This window comes from Lissotriton vulgaris, chromosome 3_1 (genome assembly GCF_964263255.1).
Source record: "Lissotriton vulgaris chromosome 3_1, aLisVul1.2, whole genome shotgun sequence".
Classification (NCBI taxonomy): Eukaryota; Metazoa; Chordata; class Amphibia; order Caudata; family Salamandridae; genus Lissotriton; species Lissotriton vulgaris.
The window spans coordinates 233,182,181-233,203,310 of record NC_141689.1 but is presented as its reverse complement, the minus strand read 5'-3'; the positions used below and the strand labels follow the sequence as shown (position 1 = coordinate 233,203,310).

Genomic DNA, 21,130 nt, shown 5'->3' with positions numbered 1-21,130 from the left:
GTGAGTCATAAGATCCAAGACAACATTTTTGTCTTTTTAATGCCAAAATAATGTATATTAAGTCAGATGGATTTAACTTGGTTTAGTAGGGCTACGACGATGACCTATTTTTTATATGTATATTTTGTTTCAGGTTTTATATATAATGTCTGTGTGATATTCTAGGTTTTTAATTATATATACTGCTTTATTGACCTGCATTGTCGAAATAAAGCTCTTTTGGCTTGACTTGACTTGTACTTGGCAATCAGAAAGTTAGTGAAGTGCAAAAACGTTCATTGGTTGACTCATTACAAATTATCATTTTGGCTCTATCTAGCCCTGCAGGCACTTTTGTACAAATTCTACAAATACCACATAGGACCATGTGCACCTAACCAGTATTGGTCTGTAGAAGTTGAATTTCACCATGTAACGTATCTTGGCATGATGAAAGTATCAACTGCAAGACCTAACACAAAATGGGCTGTATGTACAAGGCCCTGTAAATAACAACACAAACCCAGCAGTTCAATATCAGAAGTAGTTTTTGGGTTGTTTGTCTTCAGTGTTTTATGGTACATTAGTCTGTTGAAATGAATTGGTGATTTAGCTGACTGAAAAGTTTATTATAAAACTGTTTTCCTTTATGTTTTAGAGCATTGGTAAATGCATACAAATTGCAGCCTGCACCTGGGGTACAGAAAGTTGGAATTATGACATTCTTCACAATAGTGGAATTTGTGTGTGAAGAAACCCAGCGTCATCCACCTACAAGACAATTTTTCACCTCATGTGTTGAGATTCTGGGGCAAGTAAGTTTATTGTCCTTAAATGGCTAACTAGCCTACATTTGCTTTATATGGTTACTAGCAGCCCGCCCCAGCGTTGCCTGGGGCAGAAGGGGGCTGGGGGCTGCATTTTTTGCCCGGGGCAGAAGGGTGCTGGGGGCAGCATGTAGTTGAGCGAGCAGAGGTAGTTGTGATGTACCCCCCGCCCGACTCCCTCCCGCCACGACTCCCTCCCGCCCCACTCGTGAATGCCACTCGTAATAAAACCGCCCGCCACCCGCCCTGACTCCCTCCCGCCCGACTCTTTCCTTTCCTTACCTGACCCGCCGCTCCGCCTACATGTATAGTAAAACCAAAGTTTTGAGTGAACAAAGCTGTGACTGCAGCAAAATACAGCTAAGAATTGCTGCGAGTGGGGTATGGGGGCAACATTGTTAATAGAAAAAAAAACATGGCATTAAACAAACATACGGTCCCGGCTTCCCTACCCGGCCTGCTTTGCTTAAAAAGGGGGCGAGAGGCAGAGTGTGGTAATTATTAATGCATTTGCATACCTATAGCCACTTTTTCAGGTAAATAGGGCACTTGATCAAATAAGAAACAATTGAAGACAGGCACTAACACTGCAAAAAATCTAATCGTGCCACCAGGGACCAACCCTTCCTGAAACAAACATCCAAAATGCGATTTAGACTGAAAAGAACATCTCAACGTTGAAGCTGAAACAAACATTAGGGTTATTTATCTATACTACTATCATAAAGCGAGAACTGTGAACCTATGAGGCGGGTAAACTCAGGAACCACTGCGCCAATCCAAACAACCAATACATCATTGGAATTGTCAGGGTCTGCAGAGTGACATAGGCTACATACCACAAACAAATATATGTTCTTTAAAATATATACGTAAAAAAAAAGTAGTCCCTTGGAAGTAGCGCCGGCCGTGTGCGTTAACGACGTGCATGCTGACATTATCAGGAGCGCGGTGAACTTTGGCGGACTGGAGCGGGCTGAGGTACGTGAAGCGCGGGGAGGACCGGTGAACTTTGGCGGACTGGAGCAGTCTGAGGAAGGTGAAGCGCGGGGAGGAGGGGTAAACTTTGGCAGACTGGAGCAGGCCGTGTGCAGCTGATTGGGGGCCCTGAAGGTGGCAGTCGGGAGCGGGCTGAGGAAGGTGAAGCGCGGGGAGGAGCAGTAAACGTAGGCGGACTGGAGCGGCCCGTGTGCGGCTGATTGGGGGCCCTGAAGGTGGCGGTTAACTTTGGCGGGCTAGAGCGGGCTGAGGAAGATGAAGTTTGAGGTTGAGGAGCCCGCGGTGGGCTGACGTAGGTGAGTGTAGGGTTGCAGCGTGGAGCGGACAGGAGCGCAGGGAGGAGCGGGGAAGTCTGAGAGCCTGATTGCTCCCGGACAAGGTCGGGACGGGCTGCTAGTTGAACATAAATCAGCAATATACGTCAAGAAAAGCCTGTGCAAATGTGTGATTACTCTAAAATAACCGGGACGCTTCTTCAAAATGGAAACAACTGTAATATTACAAAAAGCTCATGATAATTTCCAGCCTGCAAACAAAGACGTGTCCACACTTGCAAGGCTGGATAGAGGACATATGCTAGCAATCCCACTCAGCAGATCCTGCTCAGTATGGATCAGGGCAATCCAGGCAGCCTGCTAAAAGAGCTACCCTTTCTAGACATGCAGCTCCGCTTGGCTCCCATACAGATGCTAGATATTAAGAGGCAGCAATCTCACAGGAGAAGTTTTCCACAAACTCCTCCAATTTTTCGCAAAGTGTGAACTTCGACTAAAATACTATCTAACCAAGAACTTCATCAAAACCTTACTAAACCTGGCGAGACATCACGTCACACTGAAAGACAATGCTTCATGCCATGTCAGAAGGAATACTATGCATACTTCAAGACTGTGATTGCATTTATCCGCCACCAATTTTATCAAGCCATGAACACGTTCAGACCTAGTTTGCATGCTATGCCACCTTTCCCCCTAGTGGAAATCACATAATCTAGCTGCAAGTGGACTTGCGTTTATGGGATGTAAGTGATCTCCGTACTATAGAGGCCAATGACAGCTTACAACTCCGGTTGAAGCAACTTCATGCCGCATGTGTCCCGGTTCAGGACACATGCGGACGGGCTGCAGTGCCAGACGGCATCTGATCTAACACCCCGGGTGTGGAATGGAAAGCAGGCTTTTGAGGTGCGGTGTCTCACACGTTGAATGTGATAGGTTCGAGCCTGCTGTTCGGAACAGTAGAGTACTGCATGTGCAACTAAACATTGTGCAGGGCACCCCTTCAATGCAGTGATAAACAGTGGGACGCGAAGAGTGTTTAGTTTTTATTAAGGAGTGACTGTACACAAAACGCTTCATTCAGAATTAAAACAATCTACTGATTTTTTTTTCGGAAGGAGCCTCTGGGGGTACCTTTTCGTCATCTTGTGCTGTTGAGAGCCTATTGTCCTTGCTAAATAGCATTCATTGTGCCGCTCCTCACTGCCTGCCCTCCGATCGCCGCTCATGTCCGCTGCTCCCCACGCTGATTGTCACTGCTCTTCCCCACGCTGTACGCCGCTCCTCCTGATGTCAGGACGCACGTCGCGGCCGGCGCTACTTTGGGGGGACTACTTTTTTTTTAAAATAAATGTTATAAATAATGTTTATGTTTAAAATTTATATAGCCTATAACCTTCTACACACCCTGCTGATTTCAACGGTGTATCGGGTGTGTAGATTGGCGCTGTGGTTCCCGAGTTTACCCGCCTCAAAGCCTAAAAGTTCTTGCTTTATTATAGTAGTATAGACTTCCACACTTCATCCTTCTTTATGACCTTTCCAGTTTGGTTTATAATATCGACCTCAAAACTGTAATTCTGCACAAACATTATACCCAAAATATTCTAAATAAAAAAATTATTTTTTAGTATGTCATATGTATTTTTACCAAACTATCCCTACAGTATCATTTTTTGGTCTATTTTTACCAAGTGTAGACAATAGAATTGTAAAATGCATAGGAAATACTTAAAACGGAGCATCCCTAACTGTAGGCCAAATCCTAGTCTTAATCTCCACCCCTACACTTAGCTTCATTGCTAACCCTAGCTCAGAACCCCTCTCTAGGCCTGAACCCAAACCAATCAGGAGCACAACTCTTGTTTGAATGTGAGTTTACCTTGTTAAAGCAAAAGACAAGAGGCGTTTGGCAAAACAGGAGCAGTTGTTTTCTCAAACTCTTCAGCCGGGATTACAGTTACAGAGTCGGGGTCTGAGGACTGTCTCAAAGTACAATTGATCTGAGCACCATTATATATGTTTCTTGAAACAATTCAGAAATCCTTTTTAGGAAGAGGAATGCAGGCCGAGTCATGCAGTCATAAATTACTCCCACCTGATAAATGCAGATGGGTCTCGACCTTGCGTGGACACAATGAGGGCCAGTGGGTAACGTGTCTAGATGTCCGGCATGGGGAGCATGTGATCACTGTGTGTGTGCGATATCCTGATTGGCTGAGTGTTCCTAACTTCATGTGACATCTAACTTTATGGTGCTTTTTGAACGTGCGCACCCCATGTGTGCCTTGTTGTGGACAATCTCCCTGGACCATTGTGGTGTTGCTGCCTGTCTGTAGGACTGATCTGGGTTTTTCCTGTTGACGCATTTCTTCTGCTGGCTACATGCCACCCCACCTGTGATCTGTCAATCAATTGCCTAAGACCTAGGTAGCTAGGCCTGCCTGAGCACGTATTTCTGACTCCGGGTTGATGGAGAGGTCATATCGGATGATTTTGAAAACAGTGATGCAATCTCGTTTTTTATATACACATGTATCATTGCGTACGTCAACATACACTTTTTCAATATTATCACAACATTACGCCTGATCCTGACCCTGGCACCCTATCTAACCTATCCGTTTATACTTACCAGACAATATTATTGCTGACTGTTTTCTGACTCCAAGTATTAATGTACTGATAATATTTGGCCTTTGATTTTTTGACATGCAGGAAGCCTTGGCTCTGTGCAGTTCACATTGTGAATAAAGTTTACTATACATTGTTAAGCCATGCCTTTGGGGTTTTAGGTTTATTTGTAAGACGGCACCCTGGCCACTATTCACTGCTGTTAACCAAGCAAACAGGCCTATGTTTATTTGAAAGCAGAGCAGGGACTGTGCTCCTATCGAACACTTGTGATAGTTGCACAACACCTTTAGGTTTGATGCTCTGTGTATCCTGCACTATTCTAGTGCATTTTCTATTTTGGTGGAAAGAATGAACACAGCTCAATATATTTCCATAAAATGCAGTAACAGTGGATTATATAGTAAAGGATGCCAAGTGTCAAGCCTTGATGCAGGACCATAAGCTTCTAGCTTCATTTTGACACGGAAGCAATAGGAAGTAAAGTTGATTTTGGTGATCCTGTGTTTTTACATGAACCTGTTCTATAGAGGTGCCAGAGCTCAAACGTCTCTGTCTGCTAGACACACTCGAACACACAGAGCAGTGAGTATCTTTATGCTTCTGAGGTGCACTATCAAGGGCTTGTATATTTTCTTGTAGATTTCTATCTGCCGCTGCAGGCAGGCAGTTTCCTCCTGCTGTGCCACCGCATAGGTGCTGAAAATGTTCATGTTATGGTTTCTGATCCTTTGGAATGTGGGGAAGCATCTCTTATCGGCATGCTTTTCGGACCATCATGATTTAAAACTGGGAATAGAAGTGTTTGGTAATGTACTTTACAAGAGAATATTGATTCTGGAGGCACCTGATTGCACAGTGTTCTTTGTTGTCACAATCCTGATACTGGAGCTTTCTGCTGTGAATCTGCTCACCACCCTACAGAGACATGCAGTGAACAGAGAGCCACATTAGGTGAGCCATTCTCCCAAAACATGACTGAAAGTCATTTCTGGGGCTCCATGGACCGTGGGAGTGCTTTTACGGGTTTATTAAGTGGCTTACCATGGCCCTTGTAGGTCATTCATTGAAAGGTAATTCAAGGTAGAACTGAACTTAAATTAATCTGACATCACACAGCACCAAGTAGTAAATTGCACACTTGGCATGTTAGGGTTTCTACTGAAATTCAAATATTCCCTTCGGTGGTATTTTATTGATTATAAATGGTTTTAAATGAAACCTACAAACTGCCAGTGTTAAATGCTTGCAAACGTTTCTAATAATTAAGGATGCGAAACAGATGTTTATAAGCTATCATGGTGTTTAGAATGGTGATAGCTGAAGGGCCTTGCATCCAAGTGTAAATAGGTGCGTGTCTCTGAGATAAAATTCCTCCTTTTGTTCTGTCTGCAAACCTCAAAGGGGCACAAAACTGATTTCAGGAACTTGAGGCAGCATGCTGGTTGGCACTTGATATTCTCTGGTGTCATCTTATCCTGAGGCACCGCTAGAGATAAATTGCTGGGGAAAATATTTTCCGGATCAGTATGAACCCTATAAGGTTAATTCAGAACGTAATTTTTCATGGTAAGTAATTTCCTGGAAGATTCTGTATCCACTAGAAAAATTGTTACTAAAGGAAGGTAACTTTTTCATACTATCCTCGTTTAGTATACCGAGATATTCATGTGACTTCACTTGTCTTTTTCCAACAGTCTAGATGATAAATTAATTTACCTAAACTGCCAAGGATTCAGAGAAATCTACCGGGTGTAGCCAGGATTGGCACGGCACAAACATATTCAAACAGTTTTATCGGCACCTCCCTGACAACCACATTTAAGAAACATTTCTTGGGCTGGTTATGAATCCCATTAGGACTGGCATTGTGAGTTTTTGAGTAACCAGTGTGCAGATGGAGGTTTCAGGTATGCCCTTTAAAATAGAGTAGAAGGTGTTCACCTTTACCAATTGTATTAAATATTTAGGACAAGCTCCCATGACACTAATACTTGAATGGTTGAGGCAATCTCCTTAGAATACATCACTATAACCTTAATACATTTGACAGCTTACCTGAGTAGTTAGCAATGGGAAAACTAATAACCTAAGTTGCTTGTAGGGTTGTTAAGTTCATATGTTGTGCAATAGTGAAACTATTTCTAATATGGTACCATCATTACAAGCTCTATTGGTCACTGTTTAATTTGTGCAAGCTTACTTGTATTTTATTTTCTATTTGGCCATGCTACTAATTAGACTAAGGTTACTGTTGCTTTAAACACATTTTAACAGTAATTTAAACCCTAAAAATAATGAATTACTGTGTTTCGCCACACAATGTATGTTGTTCTTACTTGTACTGAGTATAATAATGTTCTACAGTTCTAAAACAACTATACCACTATGTAAAACAATAGCTTTGTGACACTGGCCTTTCTCTCTAGGTCTTTATAATTGGAACAAAATCTGAATGCAAACCTATGCTTGAAACCATTCTGCGGAATAGAAGACTGTGCAACCTTTTGTCTCCTTTCTTCACCCCAATTGCATCACCACATGAGTTTGTAAGTTTGTATGAAACCGTAGCGAAAAATCTGGATCAGGACAACAGTGATGTTGTTTTCATGTTGCTAACCAAGGTAATATTCCTGAACAGTATGTATTGTTTGTTTGAAATCTTGTTTGCATAAATCTTTTTTTCAACCTTATCTAGAACTCATTATTTACATTCGTTAATTTAGTACCAATGAAAGTAAATTCTGTGTTATGTCATGTACTAAAAGCTTTGCTTTAAAAAGTTGTGAATATTGGTATTTGCACATTTTTTCACAACACATCTTAGGATTCAAATTGGGGGCATTACAAATACTAGCTAACAGATGCGCTATATGTCCAATTATAGCCCTTTCCCATTAACATCTCCTACTCTCGTTCCTCTTGTTGCTGCACTTTCAAAATTGATGGATTGAGATGAGGATGACTCCATTGTTGTGTAGCCATCTTTGCCGTTCATATTTCTTTGCTATTGGTAGGACTGGTCTCAACTGGGAAGCACAACTCTAAACTCCTGTATCCATCTTACATTTCATTAAATATTTCAGTAGAACATGTCAGTTGAAGTGTGTCTACTTAGTGCTCAATTGTGATATGTCCCGTGCATGCCCATTGTTGTTTTCCTTATGTTAGCATGAGCATATGGCTGAGATACCCGCCACCCCCTCTCAACACAATCCCCAAGAATTGGGAAACCGGAAACAGTTCTTGAACTTTTGGAAGGCGGGAAGGGAGTTACCCTTCCCGGCCGTATTTATTAAAATATGAAACAAAATAAAACATTAAAATAACAGTTTCATATTATGTACAATTTCATTTCCACATTACGATGTTTGGCTAACCTTAACAGATCTCTAATACAAAGGTTCTCCTAGCCGAACTAACATCCTACAAAACATTTGACTTGAAATTGTACATCCTAACGTTAAGGGCCAACGGCAAGGTCGTAACCGGTGTCAGATCCCTAAACCAGAAATACCCCCCTCACTTGTGAGAGGAGCGACCGCACAGAGGCGTACCTCAAGTGCATCTACCAATTTCCCTTTGTACTTGACGGGGGCCCCAATAAACTCGACGCCATTTAACGGTCGTTCGAGGACTCGTGTGAGGTGTCTAAAAGGTAGCGTAAACCCCCTCCCGCACCCCACACAACTTACCCATCTGCCGTCGCAGATGTCCTGGCCCCGGGAAATTCCCCAGGAGGGGCCGTAGCCCCTCCTATCCAGGAAGGGGCCTTGACCACCTTTCCTTTCCTTCCGGCGGCCTCTCCTTAGACGGGACCGCCTCCCCGTTGAGGGGCCAATTGGCCACCTCCCCCGAGCGCTCCCATCCGTAATGGGTGACGCCCCCTCATAGGGATCTTCCAATTACTGCTCACCGATCATGACCTTACCGCCCGACCAAAATAAATACGACAATTCTACCTAACTTACTAAAATTATAAAGCAAACATAACTTATTACCAAGCGTAAATACTGCTCAAACCTCGTTCAAAATTACTTTATTTGCAGAACATACTGAAAATAACCATTCTTTATTGCATCTTAAAATTTCACGACAATCATCACCACCTGTAAGAAAACAGAGAAAAGAAAAGAGATACTATATCAAACTGTATTCACAACGACTCGCTGTCCTCCGGGGCTGGTGGGTGGGTCAAAATTGGCTCTTCGTTCCGTCTCGAGCTCACGTGCAGCGGGGAGGTGCAGCTTCAGAGCACAGGAACAAGAGGATGCTTTCTTGGCTTTCGCTCCTTTTATCCGTCTTCAGGGCGGGCGTAAACCCGCCCCCGCCTGCCTCCGAGGGCGTGGCCGGCCGCGTCAGTGTCTAGGACAGCCCATTCTAGGGCAGGAAAAAGGCGCGCCCCGGCTACGCCGCTTCGGGCATACCAGCCGAGACTCGCCTCCCGCCCAAGATGGCTTCCCGGGGGGATCGTGGTACTCCACCATACGTTCGGGGGGACCGAATGGTCGCCCCTTTCCATATGGCTGAGATACCCGCCACCCCCTCTCAACACAATCCCCAAGAATTGGGAAACCGGAAACAGTTCTTGAACTTTTGGAAGGCGGGAAGGGAGTTACCCTTCCCGGCCGTATTTATTAAAATATGAAACAAAATAAAACATTAAAATAACAGTTTCATATTATGTACAATTTCATTTCCACATTACGATGTTTGGCTAACCTTAACAGATCTCTAATACAAAGGTTCTCCTAGCCGAACTAACATCCTACAAAACATTTGACTTGAAATTGTATATCCTAACGTTAAGGGCCAACGGCAAGGTCGTAACCGGTGTCAGATCCCTAAACCAGAAATACCCCCCTCACTTGTGAGAGGAGCGACCGCACAGAGGCGTACCTCAAGTGCATCTACCAATTTCCCTTTGTACTTGACGGGGGCCCCAATAAACTCGACGCCATTTAACGGTCGTTCGAGGACTCGTGTGAGGTGTCTAAAAGGTAGCGTAAACCCCCTCCCGCACCCCACACAACTTACCCATCTGCCGTCGCAGATGTCCTGGCCCCGGGAAATTCCCCAGGAGGGGCCGTAGCCCCTCCTATCCAGGAAGGGGCCTTGACCACCTTTCCTTTCCTTCCGGCGGCCTCTCCTTAGACGGGACCGCCTCCCCGTTGAGGGGCCAATTGGCCACCTCCCCCGAGCGCTCCCATCCGTAATGGGTGACGCCCCCTCATAGGGATCTTCCAATTACTGCTCACCGATCATGACCTTACCGCCCGACCAAAATAAATACGACAATTCTACCTAACTTACTAAAATTATAAAGCAAACATAACTTATTACCAAGCGTAAATACTGCTCAAACCTCGTTCAAAATTACTTTATTTGCAGAACATACTGAAAATAACCATTCTTTATTGCATCTTAAAATTTCACGACAATCATCACCACCTGTAAGAAAACAGAGAAAAGAAAAGAGATACTATATCAAACTGTATTCACAACGACTCGCTGTCCTCCGGGGCTGGTGGGTGGGTCAAAATTGGCTCTTCGTTCCGTCTCGAGCTCACGTGCAGCGGGGAGGTGCAGCTTCAGAGCACAGGAACAAGAGGATGCTTTCTTGGCTTTCGCTCCTTTTATCCGTCTTCAGGGCGGGCGTAAACCCGCCCCCGCCTGCCTCCGAGGGCGTGGCCGGCCGCGTCAGTGTCTAGGACAGCCCATTCTAGGGCAGGAAAAAGGCGCGCCCCGGCTACGCCGCTTCGGGCATACCAGCCGAGACTCGCCTCCCGCCCAAGATGGCTTCCCGGGGGGATCGTGGTACTCCACCATACGTTCGGGGGGACCGAATGGTCGCCCCTTTCCATATGGCTGAGATACCCGCCACCCCCTCTCAACACAATCCCCAAGAATTGGGAAACCGGAAACAGTTCTTGAACTTTTGGAAGGCGGGAAGGGAGTTACCCTTCCCGGCCGTATTTATTAAAATATGAAACAAAATAAAACATTAAAATAACAGTTTCATATTATGTACAATTTCATTTCCACATTACGATGTTTGGCTAACCTTAACAGATCTCTAATACAAAGGTTCTCCTAGCCGAACTAACATCCTACAAAACATTTGACTTGAAATTGTACATCCTAACGTTAAGGGCCAACGGCAAGGTCGTAACCGGTGTCAGATCCCTAAACCAGAAATACCCCCCTCACTTGTGAGAGGAGCGACCGCACAGAGGCGTACCTCAAGTGCATCTACCAATTTCCCTTTGTACTTGACGGGGGCCCCAATAAACTCGACGCCATTTAACGGTCGTTCGAGGACTCGTGTGAGGTGTCTAAAAGGTAGCGTAAACCCCCTCCCGCACCCCACACAACTTACCCATCTGCCGTCGCAGATGTCCTGGCCCCGGGAAATTCCCCAGGAGGGGCCGTAGCCCCTCCTATCCAGGAAGGGGCCTTGACCACCTTTCCTTTCCTTCCGGCGGCCTCTCCTTAGACGGGACCGCCTCCCCGTTGAGGGGCCAATTGGCCACCTCCCCCGAGCGCTCCCATCCGTAATGGGTGACGCCCCCTCATAGGGATCTTCCAATTACTGCTCACCGATCATGACCTTACCGCCACAGGCCGGATAGTTGACCGGCTATCCGGACCCCCCACAAAACTCCTACCTAAAGGTCATGCTGTAAACTCCTTAACCAGGCTACGAAGTCTCCTATAAGTAACTCATTCCCCACACGGGACAAATGAACCCCGTCCCCCAAATACATACTGTCCCCTTTGATACAACCATGCGAAACAGAATGTAGTGTATTTGAACGAAACAATCTACTCACTTTGTTATTTATTTTCTTTACTGAATGATTCAGAGCAGTAACCGAAATAGCCCCCCGCCACACTTTCCGTGGGATCATATGGGACCATGCAATTGTGCACCCTGGAACTCTTCTTGCCAACCAACTTACTGTGGAAAGCATTGCCTCAAGAAGAAGTCGTCTACCAGTGGCCACCAGATCGTTACCCCCAAGATGGACTATGATTATAGACGGCGGTGACCTTGTCCGCTCTAACAAACCCTCAAAAAAGAATTGAAACTGGTCAATACAGAGCCCGCCCTTTCCGTAGAAGGACACCCTGTACCCGTATTCCCCAGCCACGTGACTCATATCACCTGCTTTGAATACGTCCGCGGCACGCCTCACATATGAGTGGCCCACGACCCACACCTCCTTATTCGCAGACGGTGATTTCTGACCGCTGGTCCCCAGGAGTCGGGTCGACTGTACAGTCCGCCCCGCTTCGTAAGCTTGCGTAACTGAAAACCAAACAGAAACAAGAAGCGTGAGTATATCATTACAGCTTCACAACATGTGCAACCGCACATACCTTTTATAACAGTTCGAGGACCAACGCCCCACACGTTTTACTTGTTCCACACTCAGACCCCTGGCTGTAGCCTCAGTAGCAGCCCCTATCCGAAAGGAATGGGTCCCGAACTCGCCGGGGTTCAAGCCCGCGGCCGAAATCGACATCGCAAGCACCCTCTGGAACTGAAACCTCGTCAGTGGGGTGGCGTCAGCGTGTCTCAAGAAGGTCCCCCCCCATGCTGCAACCCTCTGTGCCAAATATTCCTCTACGCATACCACAGGGCACATGGAAGACCCGGGGATCCTCTGAATGATTACGCAGTCCCCGATTGCTCCTTGATCGGATTTGGACCTAACAAATGAGACCGTCATCGTCTCCCCCCTGACCTGAATGTGCTCCCGGCACAATCCCCCCATCGTATCCCGCTTGTTCTTTGCCACTAATTCGCTTACCCGCATAGCCCCATGGAATGCTAGTGCAAATGCGGCTCGGAACAACACTGCTTCATACTGGGATGAACACGTTGCCGGGAGTATAGACAATAACCGGGTCAGCCTGTCCCAACCTATCGGGTGCCTCTCATCTACTCTGCGACCCTCAAGGCGTTGCCACCCACGTAGCGCTTTCTGCACAACAAAAGACGCTGTCGGGTCCTGGATCCCATGAGCCTTTGCCATAAAGGAAATGGCGGCCCGATGCCTCTGGGCCGTAGCTACTGATTTGCCTGCCTGGTGTAAAGAGAGCAGAAATTTCACTACAGACTCTTCCAGACCCCAAAGCTCCCCCCTAGCAGTACCCAAAAAGGCCCAATAGGAACGGAACGCCCCTTCATATGCCTTCCTCGTCCTGGGTGCTAAACTCTCTCCCACGAGGTTTTGTAGTTCGGGGCACCGAGAGACCAGAGAGCTTCGGGAAAGGGTGCCGCCACCGGGTCCGCTGTGGGCAGAAAACCCCAGAAGGCCTGCATACCGAAACGAGAAAGCGCATCAGCCGCTTGGTTCATCACCCCCGGCACATGTCTTGCCCTAAACAGTACATTCAGTTGCATGCATAACAACACAATTTCCTTGAGCAGTCTCAGGATCAATATGCATCGTGCTGCCTGACTATTGATACACTCAACCACGGTTATGTTATCAGACCAGAACACCACAGAGTGATCACGGAAACCCCCGGGCCACGTTTTCAGGGCCACCAAAATAGGAAAAAGTTCGAGAAAAGCAATGTTACTCGTCAACCCGCACTCATGCCACCATGACGGCCATTTTTGAGCCGACCATTGTGTACCAAATATGGCACCAAAACCTATACCCCCCGCCGAATCTGTCCAAAGCCCCAGCTCCTCGGAGGATACCGCTGGTTTGTTCCAGACAATTCGACCATTAAAATCCGCCAGAAATGCCAACCAAATGCGCATGTCCTGGCGAACCTCTGCCGAGAGTCTCGTGCGGTGATGTCCTTCCTTCAGGCCGACCATGGCTTGTGCAATCGAGCGGGAAAAGGGGCGCGCCATTGGTATTACTCTTAGGGCAAAATTCAACTGACCCACCACCTGTAGCAATTGATGCAGGTTTACTTTTGTTGCACGAATACATGTCTCAAGGGATAACCTGAATTTCAACACTTTTTCCTTGGGTAATCGAAAACAACCTTCTACCGAGTCGAGCTCGATCCCCAGAAACTCGATCAAGGTCGAGGGACCCACAGTCTTACCTGGCGCCAATGGCACACCAAATCGATTCATTAAGACACAAAATTCATGTAAAGCCTGTCCACACTCAGGATCCCCGGCTGCCCCCAAAAACAGAAAGTCATCGAGATAGTGCATAACATGTTGAAAACCTGTCTTCCTTGTGAATACCCACTGCAGAAAACAACTGAACTTCTCGAAATAGGCACATGAAATCGAGCACCCCATTGGCATACATCTATCCATGTAATAGCGACCCTGAAACATGAAACCAAGAAGACGCTGATCGTCTGGGTGTACCGGGAGCAACCGGAACGCTGACTCGATGTCTGATTTCGCCATCAGCGCCCCGGGCCCCAGGCGATTCAACATGACTACGGCCTCATCGAAAGATGCGTACCGCACTGAACACACTTCCGGGTCTATCGCATCATTCACGGAAAGACCACGTGGGGCTGACAAGTTATGTATCAGCCGAAACTCCCCCGGGTCCTTCTTGGGTACCACCCCTAGAGGGGAACAAACAAAGTTAGCAACCGGTGGCAAATCGAATGGACCGGCGACACGACCTCGAGTCACCTCCTTTCCAATTTTTACCTGTACCACCGCCGCGTGCTGCAAGACCGATAGTTGATTCTTACAGTTTGCTACACCCTGGAAATCCCCCACTGGGATGCGGAAACCATATGAGAACCCATTTCGCAACACCCCAGCGGAAGCATGATCCGGGTATTCGTTGAGCCAAGGAATCATTGCCATGGTATCAATCGGGGTAGGTAAAGGCGCCCCTCGGACTATATCAGACCTGTTTGGTGCCTCCCTTACCTCCGTTATCACCCGTTTTGGCTCTGCACAAGGACTCAGGATGAGATGGCTGCCCACACCCCCCACACTCATGTCTGAATTTGCATGACCCCTGGGGCCTCGTACATTTCCCTCTGTTAAAATTCCAACAGATCCCCCTTTTACCTGTGTTGCCACTCGGCTTCGAGTGGTACTCGTTCCCTGCACCCGTCCGAAAGGGTGTCCCAGAGTTTTGGCGGGAAGATTCCCCTCCGTTACTCCCTACCAATGGTACCTTCAACATTCCTGTACTCTCCATTTTTTGCCATGACACGGAGTCGTAACAATCCCAGGTCAACAATGGATCGCGTTCCTTAGCTTTTCTAAAAAGATTGTCATAGCAGAACCACTGATTGCCCCCATATGCTACAGAATACTCCATAACACGTGACTGATAAATAGGTAACTCGGTCAGCAACTCGGGCCTGCGCTCGCCCATGATGGAGGTAAATATGCCCCACGCTCTGCCCCAAGTACCAATGTTCTCGTCAACCTTAAAGGCGGCCATCTTTGCGCGCCAAACACTCGGATGCATGAGCTCCTTTTGGCTCTTCACATGCTCTATCTCGTAATGGTCGGTAAGCAATGAAAACATGTTTACATACTTATCCGCCCAAATCAATTCCTTAATTTCTAGTGGAACATGCTGGGCAATCTTCTCCCTTCGAGAAGGTACAGACCCCTCCCCCGCAATCGGCAATGGCCGCTTACCTGAAGTAGACCCTGCACTTGCCGCCGAACTTGGGCCTGCTGCACCTTCAGCCGCCGGAACCTGTGGGGGAACAGAAGATGGTGCCTTCGCAGCCTCCCTAGATTCCCGCAGTTGCCTCATTACTGCCCGGGCGTCGTCAGCCGTCCACCTTTTTCTTCAAATCGGCTATCTCCTTCATGAGTATGCGGAGCATCTGCTCGGTACCGACCCGCTTTCCGACCTTCTTAGGCATTCTCGGATGGGATATCTGTAAGACAAAAGAAAGATTACAACGCTCAAAATTGGCTCTTCGTTCCGTCTCGAGCTCACGTGCAGCGGGGAGGTGCAGCTTCAGAGCACAGGAACAAGAGGATGCTTTCTTGGCTTCCGCTCCTTTTATCCGTCTTCAGGGCGGGCGTAAACCCGCCCCCGCCTGCCTCCGAGGGCGTGGCCGGCCGCGTCAGTGTCTAGGACAGCCCATTCTAGGGCGGGAAAAAGGCGCGCCCCGGCTACGCCGCTTCGGGCATACCAGCCGAGACTCGCCTCCCGCCCAAGATGGCTTCCTGGGGGGATCGTGGTACTCCACCATACGTTCGGGGGGACCGAATGGTCGCCCCTTTCCACATTGAAGGCTGCGCTCTGCTTTGCACACGTTACTATAAAAACGTATTTTGCTTTGTGCCACGCTTTACTTTCACATGAACCTGTTGTTGCTTTTGGTTTCTGTTCTTTCCTGGGATTTAGTCTGAACACTGTAGACGAGGTCAAACAACAATGCCATTTGTTATTCTGTTTTGGTCAGGCTGTAGCACCGAGACAAAACACACAAATGCAGCTGTTGTTTGGGAACACATACTTTTTGTCATTTAGGTATGCACAGACACGCAAATACACATTTAGAGAGTTTACACAGAAGAGATCGCAACTACACCTGAGATGTAGAACTTTCATCAGTGCATGCTGAAGTATGGCATCCGCTGCAAACACAAAGAGATCTTCTGTTATATAATCACCTTGCTTCTGTAGAGGGAGAGGGGTGTTATTTTACCCTGTTTAATACCATGACAGCTCCTTTTAGGATGTATGGATTATTTATTATGCTGACCGTATTTGTGTTAGGCATCTTCTTACTTATTGTGGCACGTATACTGCATACTAGAGCACAATAGTTAAAATAAATATTTTAAACTTTTCTTGTGTCTCTGTCAAATTCTATTGTGGACAAGCACAAGTGTGAGAGCAAAAGAGTGTGTTCTATCACCACAATTCCTGAGAAGGTCAGGAGTGTTGTGTTCCAAGGTGTCTAATCACTTGTTCCTCTCTGAGTGAGTAGGAAGGCAAGTGAGACACTATAGCTAGAGGGTCTGGTGTGCATGGGTACTAAGTTGGTAGGATAACTCGGTCCCTGTCTTTTTTTATATCAGCATTTATATTCTCCTTTTTAAAATGCTTGTTCGACCTTGTCTGGTCCCCAATGCTTTTGTCTGACATCTGCAAGAGCAGCCATTATATAGCTCAGTTAATCATGTCTTTTTTTTTTCCTGATCTGTGAACTCATTTTGTGAAGATATACTTGTGTTCCCTTCAGATCCCACACTACAGTGTTTAAGTTGTGATGTACTTTTTGCCAAGGAGATATCAGTTACAAACCTACATGTCTGCCTTTGGTGTCTTGGCAACAAACACAGCTCCAAGCCCTGCCACTAATGATTCCTGATGCATCCGAAGGCCACTAGAGAGTCACAAAGGTTGTTCCTTTTTCCGTTCACCATCTTCATATTATTCCAGACAAAGTCTAAAGAGAAGTCCAAAAGAAAACAACAAGTCTAAGCAAGGTGACTTGCAACTTCATCTCTCCCACTCCAGGGAGAAGTCTCAAAGTCTGTGCTCAAAGGCGCTGATCCCGGTTACCATGTCCAATACCAGTTCTTGAGCCTATGCGCGTGAGGTCCCTTGGCCATTTTCGACTCTTCAGCAGATTGCAAGTTTGACTTCTGCTGGCAGGTACTTTTCTGTTGCCAGCTGACCAAGGTCGGCATCAGCCTAATCCCCCTCTGGCTCTGTGCTGTTCCTCAATTCCTCTGCTACAGCTGCACTGGTACACAGTTTACTGCTGGTCCTGGCTCCAAACACCCTCATTCTGAAGTTACAAGGTGACAAATGTCCAATTAGAGTTTCTCGAGAAAGAGCATTACTATAGGTAAGTAACTTTGATTTTTCTTGCCTTTTAATCAAACTGATAATTGGTAGAGGACAGCTGGACACTGAATTAAACCTGCAGGTGGCAAATATTGTAATTCGCCAAGACAGAACATACCTTGCTGTAACTGTTGCTCAGTTTTTAATAGCAAGCCAAGCACAAGTCCCCTTCTCATGGGGTGGCACATTTAAATGGAAAAATCTAATTTAACTGTTAGGAAATAAACATAAGGCTGCCTAGGTATGGATATATTATCAAGAATATTCTCAAATGCTATAGAAAGAAGTATATGGCATTCACCCGATTGTACTTCAAGACGGGATCCATTTGTTTTTAATATCCTCAGGCAAGTGCACTTTCATAAAGAGATTTAATAATACTTGAATTCTATCATTATTACCAATATTGATTTTTTTGTTTATCAAGCTAGGAAATAATCAGAACATCTTCTAAACCAGGGTAGTCATAGTATACACAGTAAACCACTCTGCATTACTTGAAGATCAGTGGTTCAAAGAGTAAGACACTGATTATAAAAAGTAGAAAGTCTAGGAAGACCAGTAATTATGTCTCGAGTATAGGTTTAGAGCAACTGGAGTTTGTAAAATGATATCCTTATTTAGGGACAATTGTAGCTGGTAATACACTGGATAAAGCTCATATTGCTAGTCATAACATCTCATTTACCTCTATGCAATTGAGACATTACAACCTACCTGGTTTGGCTCCCCCTCCAGTCATCATAGGGAGACTCACTGCACTCGGTATTTCCTGTAACCCCCCCCTTTTGCCTGACCCCCCGGCTCCCCGGTCTGTCCCTGCACTGACTCATATTTACATTCGGGTTCTACTTTTAAACACCTGCTCAATGGTCAGACATCAGGCTGATATTTTTACCCTGCTGCTACAAGAAAGCCCTGACCTCCTTTTGCTCACTGAGTCCTGGCTCACGGAGAATTCTCTCCCTGACATCTTGGCAGCCCTTCCCCCAGACTATTTCATTCTCCATGCTGATCGCATTGCCGATCACCCCGGTGGTGGGGTGGCTGCCATTATCTCGAAACGTTTTCACCTCATTTCCTCTTCTTCCCTGGCACTTCTACAAACAGAGAATTTAGTCGTTAACCTGGGGACGCTAGCTGGGGCCTTTTCTTTTGCCCTTCTATATCGTCCGCCCCGCCCCATGCCAGACTTTGCGGAGAAACTCTGCGAACAGCTGACTGCCCTCTTACCTTCATTACCCAGTTTCGCCCTATTTGGGGATTTTAATTATTGGTTTGATGACACCAACGCGGGGGCGCATGCCTCAGCATTATCTGAGATGTTGACAAGTCTGAATTTGAGTCAGCAAGTCACCTCACCGACGCATGCAAAAGGCCACATATTAGATCAGGTTTGGACTTCGAATATAACCCTCTCAACCCCTTCTACTCTTCCATGCGTATGGTCAGACCATTTCATAGTCGACACGACCATCACACTTAGTGGGCAAACTAAGCCCCCACTAATGGCAGGTGGCTCTGCACGCAATTGGAAGAATTATGATCCCAAGGGTTTTATAGCCACCCTGGCTTCTACCTGTCCGAACACCCTTCCTTATGAGGATGTTAATAGGATCGACACTAACATCTGCAGCTGGCTGAAAGGGGCTAGTGACCAATTTGCCCCAGTAGTTAAGTTCCCTTGTACCAGACACCCCAATGCCAACCGGTGGTTCTCTGAAAACCTCAAGCAAATAAAACTTAAGGTACGTCAATTGGAACGTATCTGGAGGCGGGACTACTCCCTGACATCCAGACAGAAATTTGTTACCGCTCGGAGGGAATACAAATTGGCTATTCTATCAGCCAAATCGGAGCACTTCTCTGATAGAATCCTCTCTGCCACTAACAAATCTCGCGAGGTGTTCAGGATTATGAATGAACTGACCACGGACAACAGGACTCTCCCAGCTCAAACTCCGTCCAAAGAGACCTGCGAGGCTCTTAATCTCTTTTTTAGGGAAAAAATTATTAAAATAAAAAATTCTATCACCTCTACTCCTCAGCCATCACCATCTCTGGACACTCTTTCTGGCAATCTATCTTCTTTTACTCTATTTCCCATTCTGGATCCTCCTTCTCTGGCGAAATTAGCCAATCGTGTAAAATCGGGCTCGCCGGAGGACCCTTGCCCTCCCGCGGTATTGCGGGAGGTCTGTCTTAAACTACCGGAGTGTATACTTCCCTTTCTGAATGCTTCCCTCACCTCTGGCACAGTCCCAGGAACCTTCAAGGAGGCCATTCTCTTGCCCCTCCTGAAGAAACCAGGGGCTGATGCGGCTGAACTTTCCAACTATCGCCCAATATCCTTGCTGCCTTATTTGTCAAAACTCCTTGAAGCCCATGTCACCTGGTGCCTCTCTAATTTCATCGAGAGCTCGTGCTTCCTTGAGTCCAACCAGGCCGGCTTTAGGCCGGCCCACTCCACGGAAGCAGTCATCTTGGCAGTCATGGATACCCTGAGAAAGAACGCAGACGCCAAGAGACCACAGGCTCTGGTTCTTTTGGATTTGTCTGCCGCGTTCGACACGGTGGATCACGACATCCTTCTCCACCGTGTCGAACAAGCCGGCATCCGGGGCACAGCCCTCAAGTGGGTGGAGTCGTTCCTGACGGGAAGATCACAAGCCGTGCGTCTTGGCCCCTTCACCGCATCTAAATCCCCTATCACTTGTGGTGTTCCCCAGGGTTCTTCACTTTCCCCGTTATTATTTAATCTTTACCTGCGCCCTCTAATTCTTTCCCTTCGCAACTGGGACGTCAGCGTCTTCAATTATGCTGACGATTTGCAGCTCGTCTATCCACTCGATTCTCCTCAGGCGACTAACAACTTTCACGCCGTTATGACCCATATCCATCAATGGATGAATCAGAATCAATTAAAACTCAACCCTGGAAAGACTGAGCTACTTCTTCCTGGTTCCAGTGTCGCTTTTTGGGGTCCGCAGTTTTGGCCTCCCGACCTGGGCTCCCCTCCGACACCACTCAAGGCCGTCAGGAGCCTGGGGGTGACGATCGACGCTGAATTGTCACTCTAGGCCCAAGTGGGTGCCACGATTTCTTCGTGTATGTTCCAACTCCGAAAAATCCGGAAGATCAGGCACCTACTTCCACATGCGGCCTTGTGTCAGGTCGTCATGTCCCTTGTCATTTCGCGCCTTGATTTTTCTAATTCCCTCTATCATGCACTCCCGCGATTTCTTTCACACCGCCTCCAGGTTGTACAAAACCAGGCAGCCCGCCTCATATTTAAGATCCCTAAGTGGCAATCGGCGAGGCCTCTGCTCCGCAGGCTTCATTGGCTACCAGTGAAGGAGAGAGCAGCCTTTAAGATGGGCTGCTTGGTATTCAAATCCCTTCATTGTTCCTGCCCTGCTTTTTTGAAATTTCTGATTACTCTGTATCAACCTGCCCGCTCTCTTTGCTCAGCCTCCCATCACTTGGTTGTTACCCCCAAGTTTAAACTCCACAAATTTGGCGGCCGTCGCTTTGCTCTCCTTGCCCTCAAATTTTGGAATTCCCTCACTCTGATTATCAAATCCAGTAAATCCCTCCTTCAGTTCAGGAAACTTCTCAAGACTTT

At 46.8% G+C, this 21,130-nt stretch overlaps 1 protein-coding gene across 1 annotated transcript in view; it reads left to right on the top strand.

Annotated features, from left to right (window-relative positions):
- Window positions 1-21,130, top strand: part of EPG5 (ectopic P-granules 5 autophagy tethering factor) — a 682,187-nt gene that overhangs the window by 439,066 nt on the left and 221,991 nt on the right. The window contains exons 29-30 of the mRNA XM_086960335.1: window positions 638-794; window positions 7,147-7,341. Coding sequence (XP_086816461.1) covers window positions 638-794; window positions 7,147-7,341 — 352 coding nt within the window. The remainder of the gene's footprint in view (window positions 1-637; window positions 795-7,146; window positions 7,342-21,130) is intronic.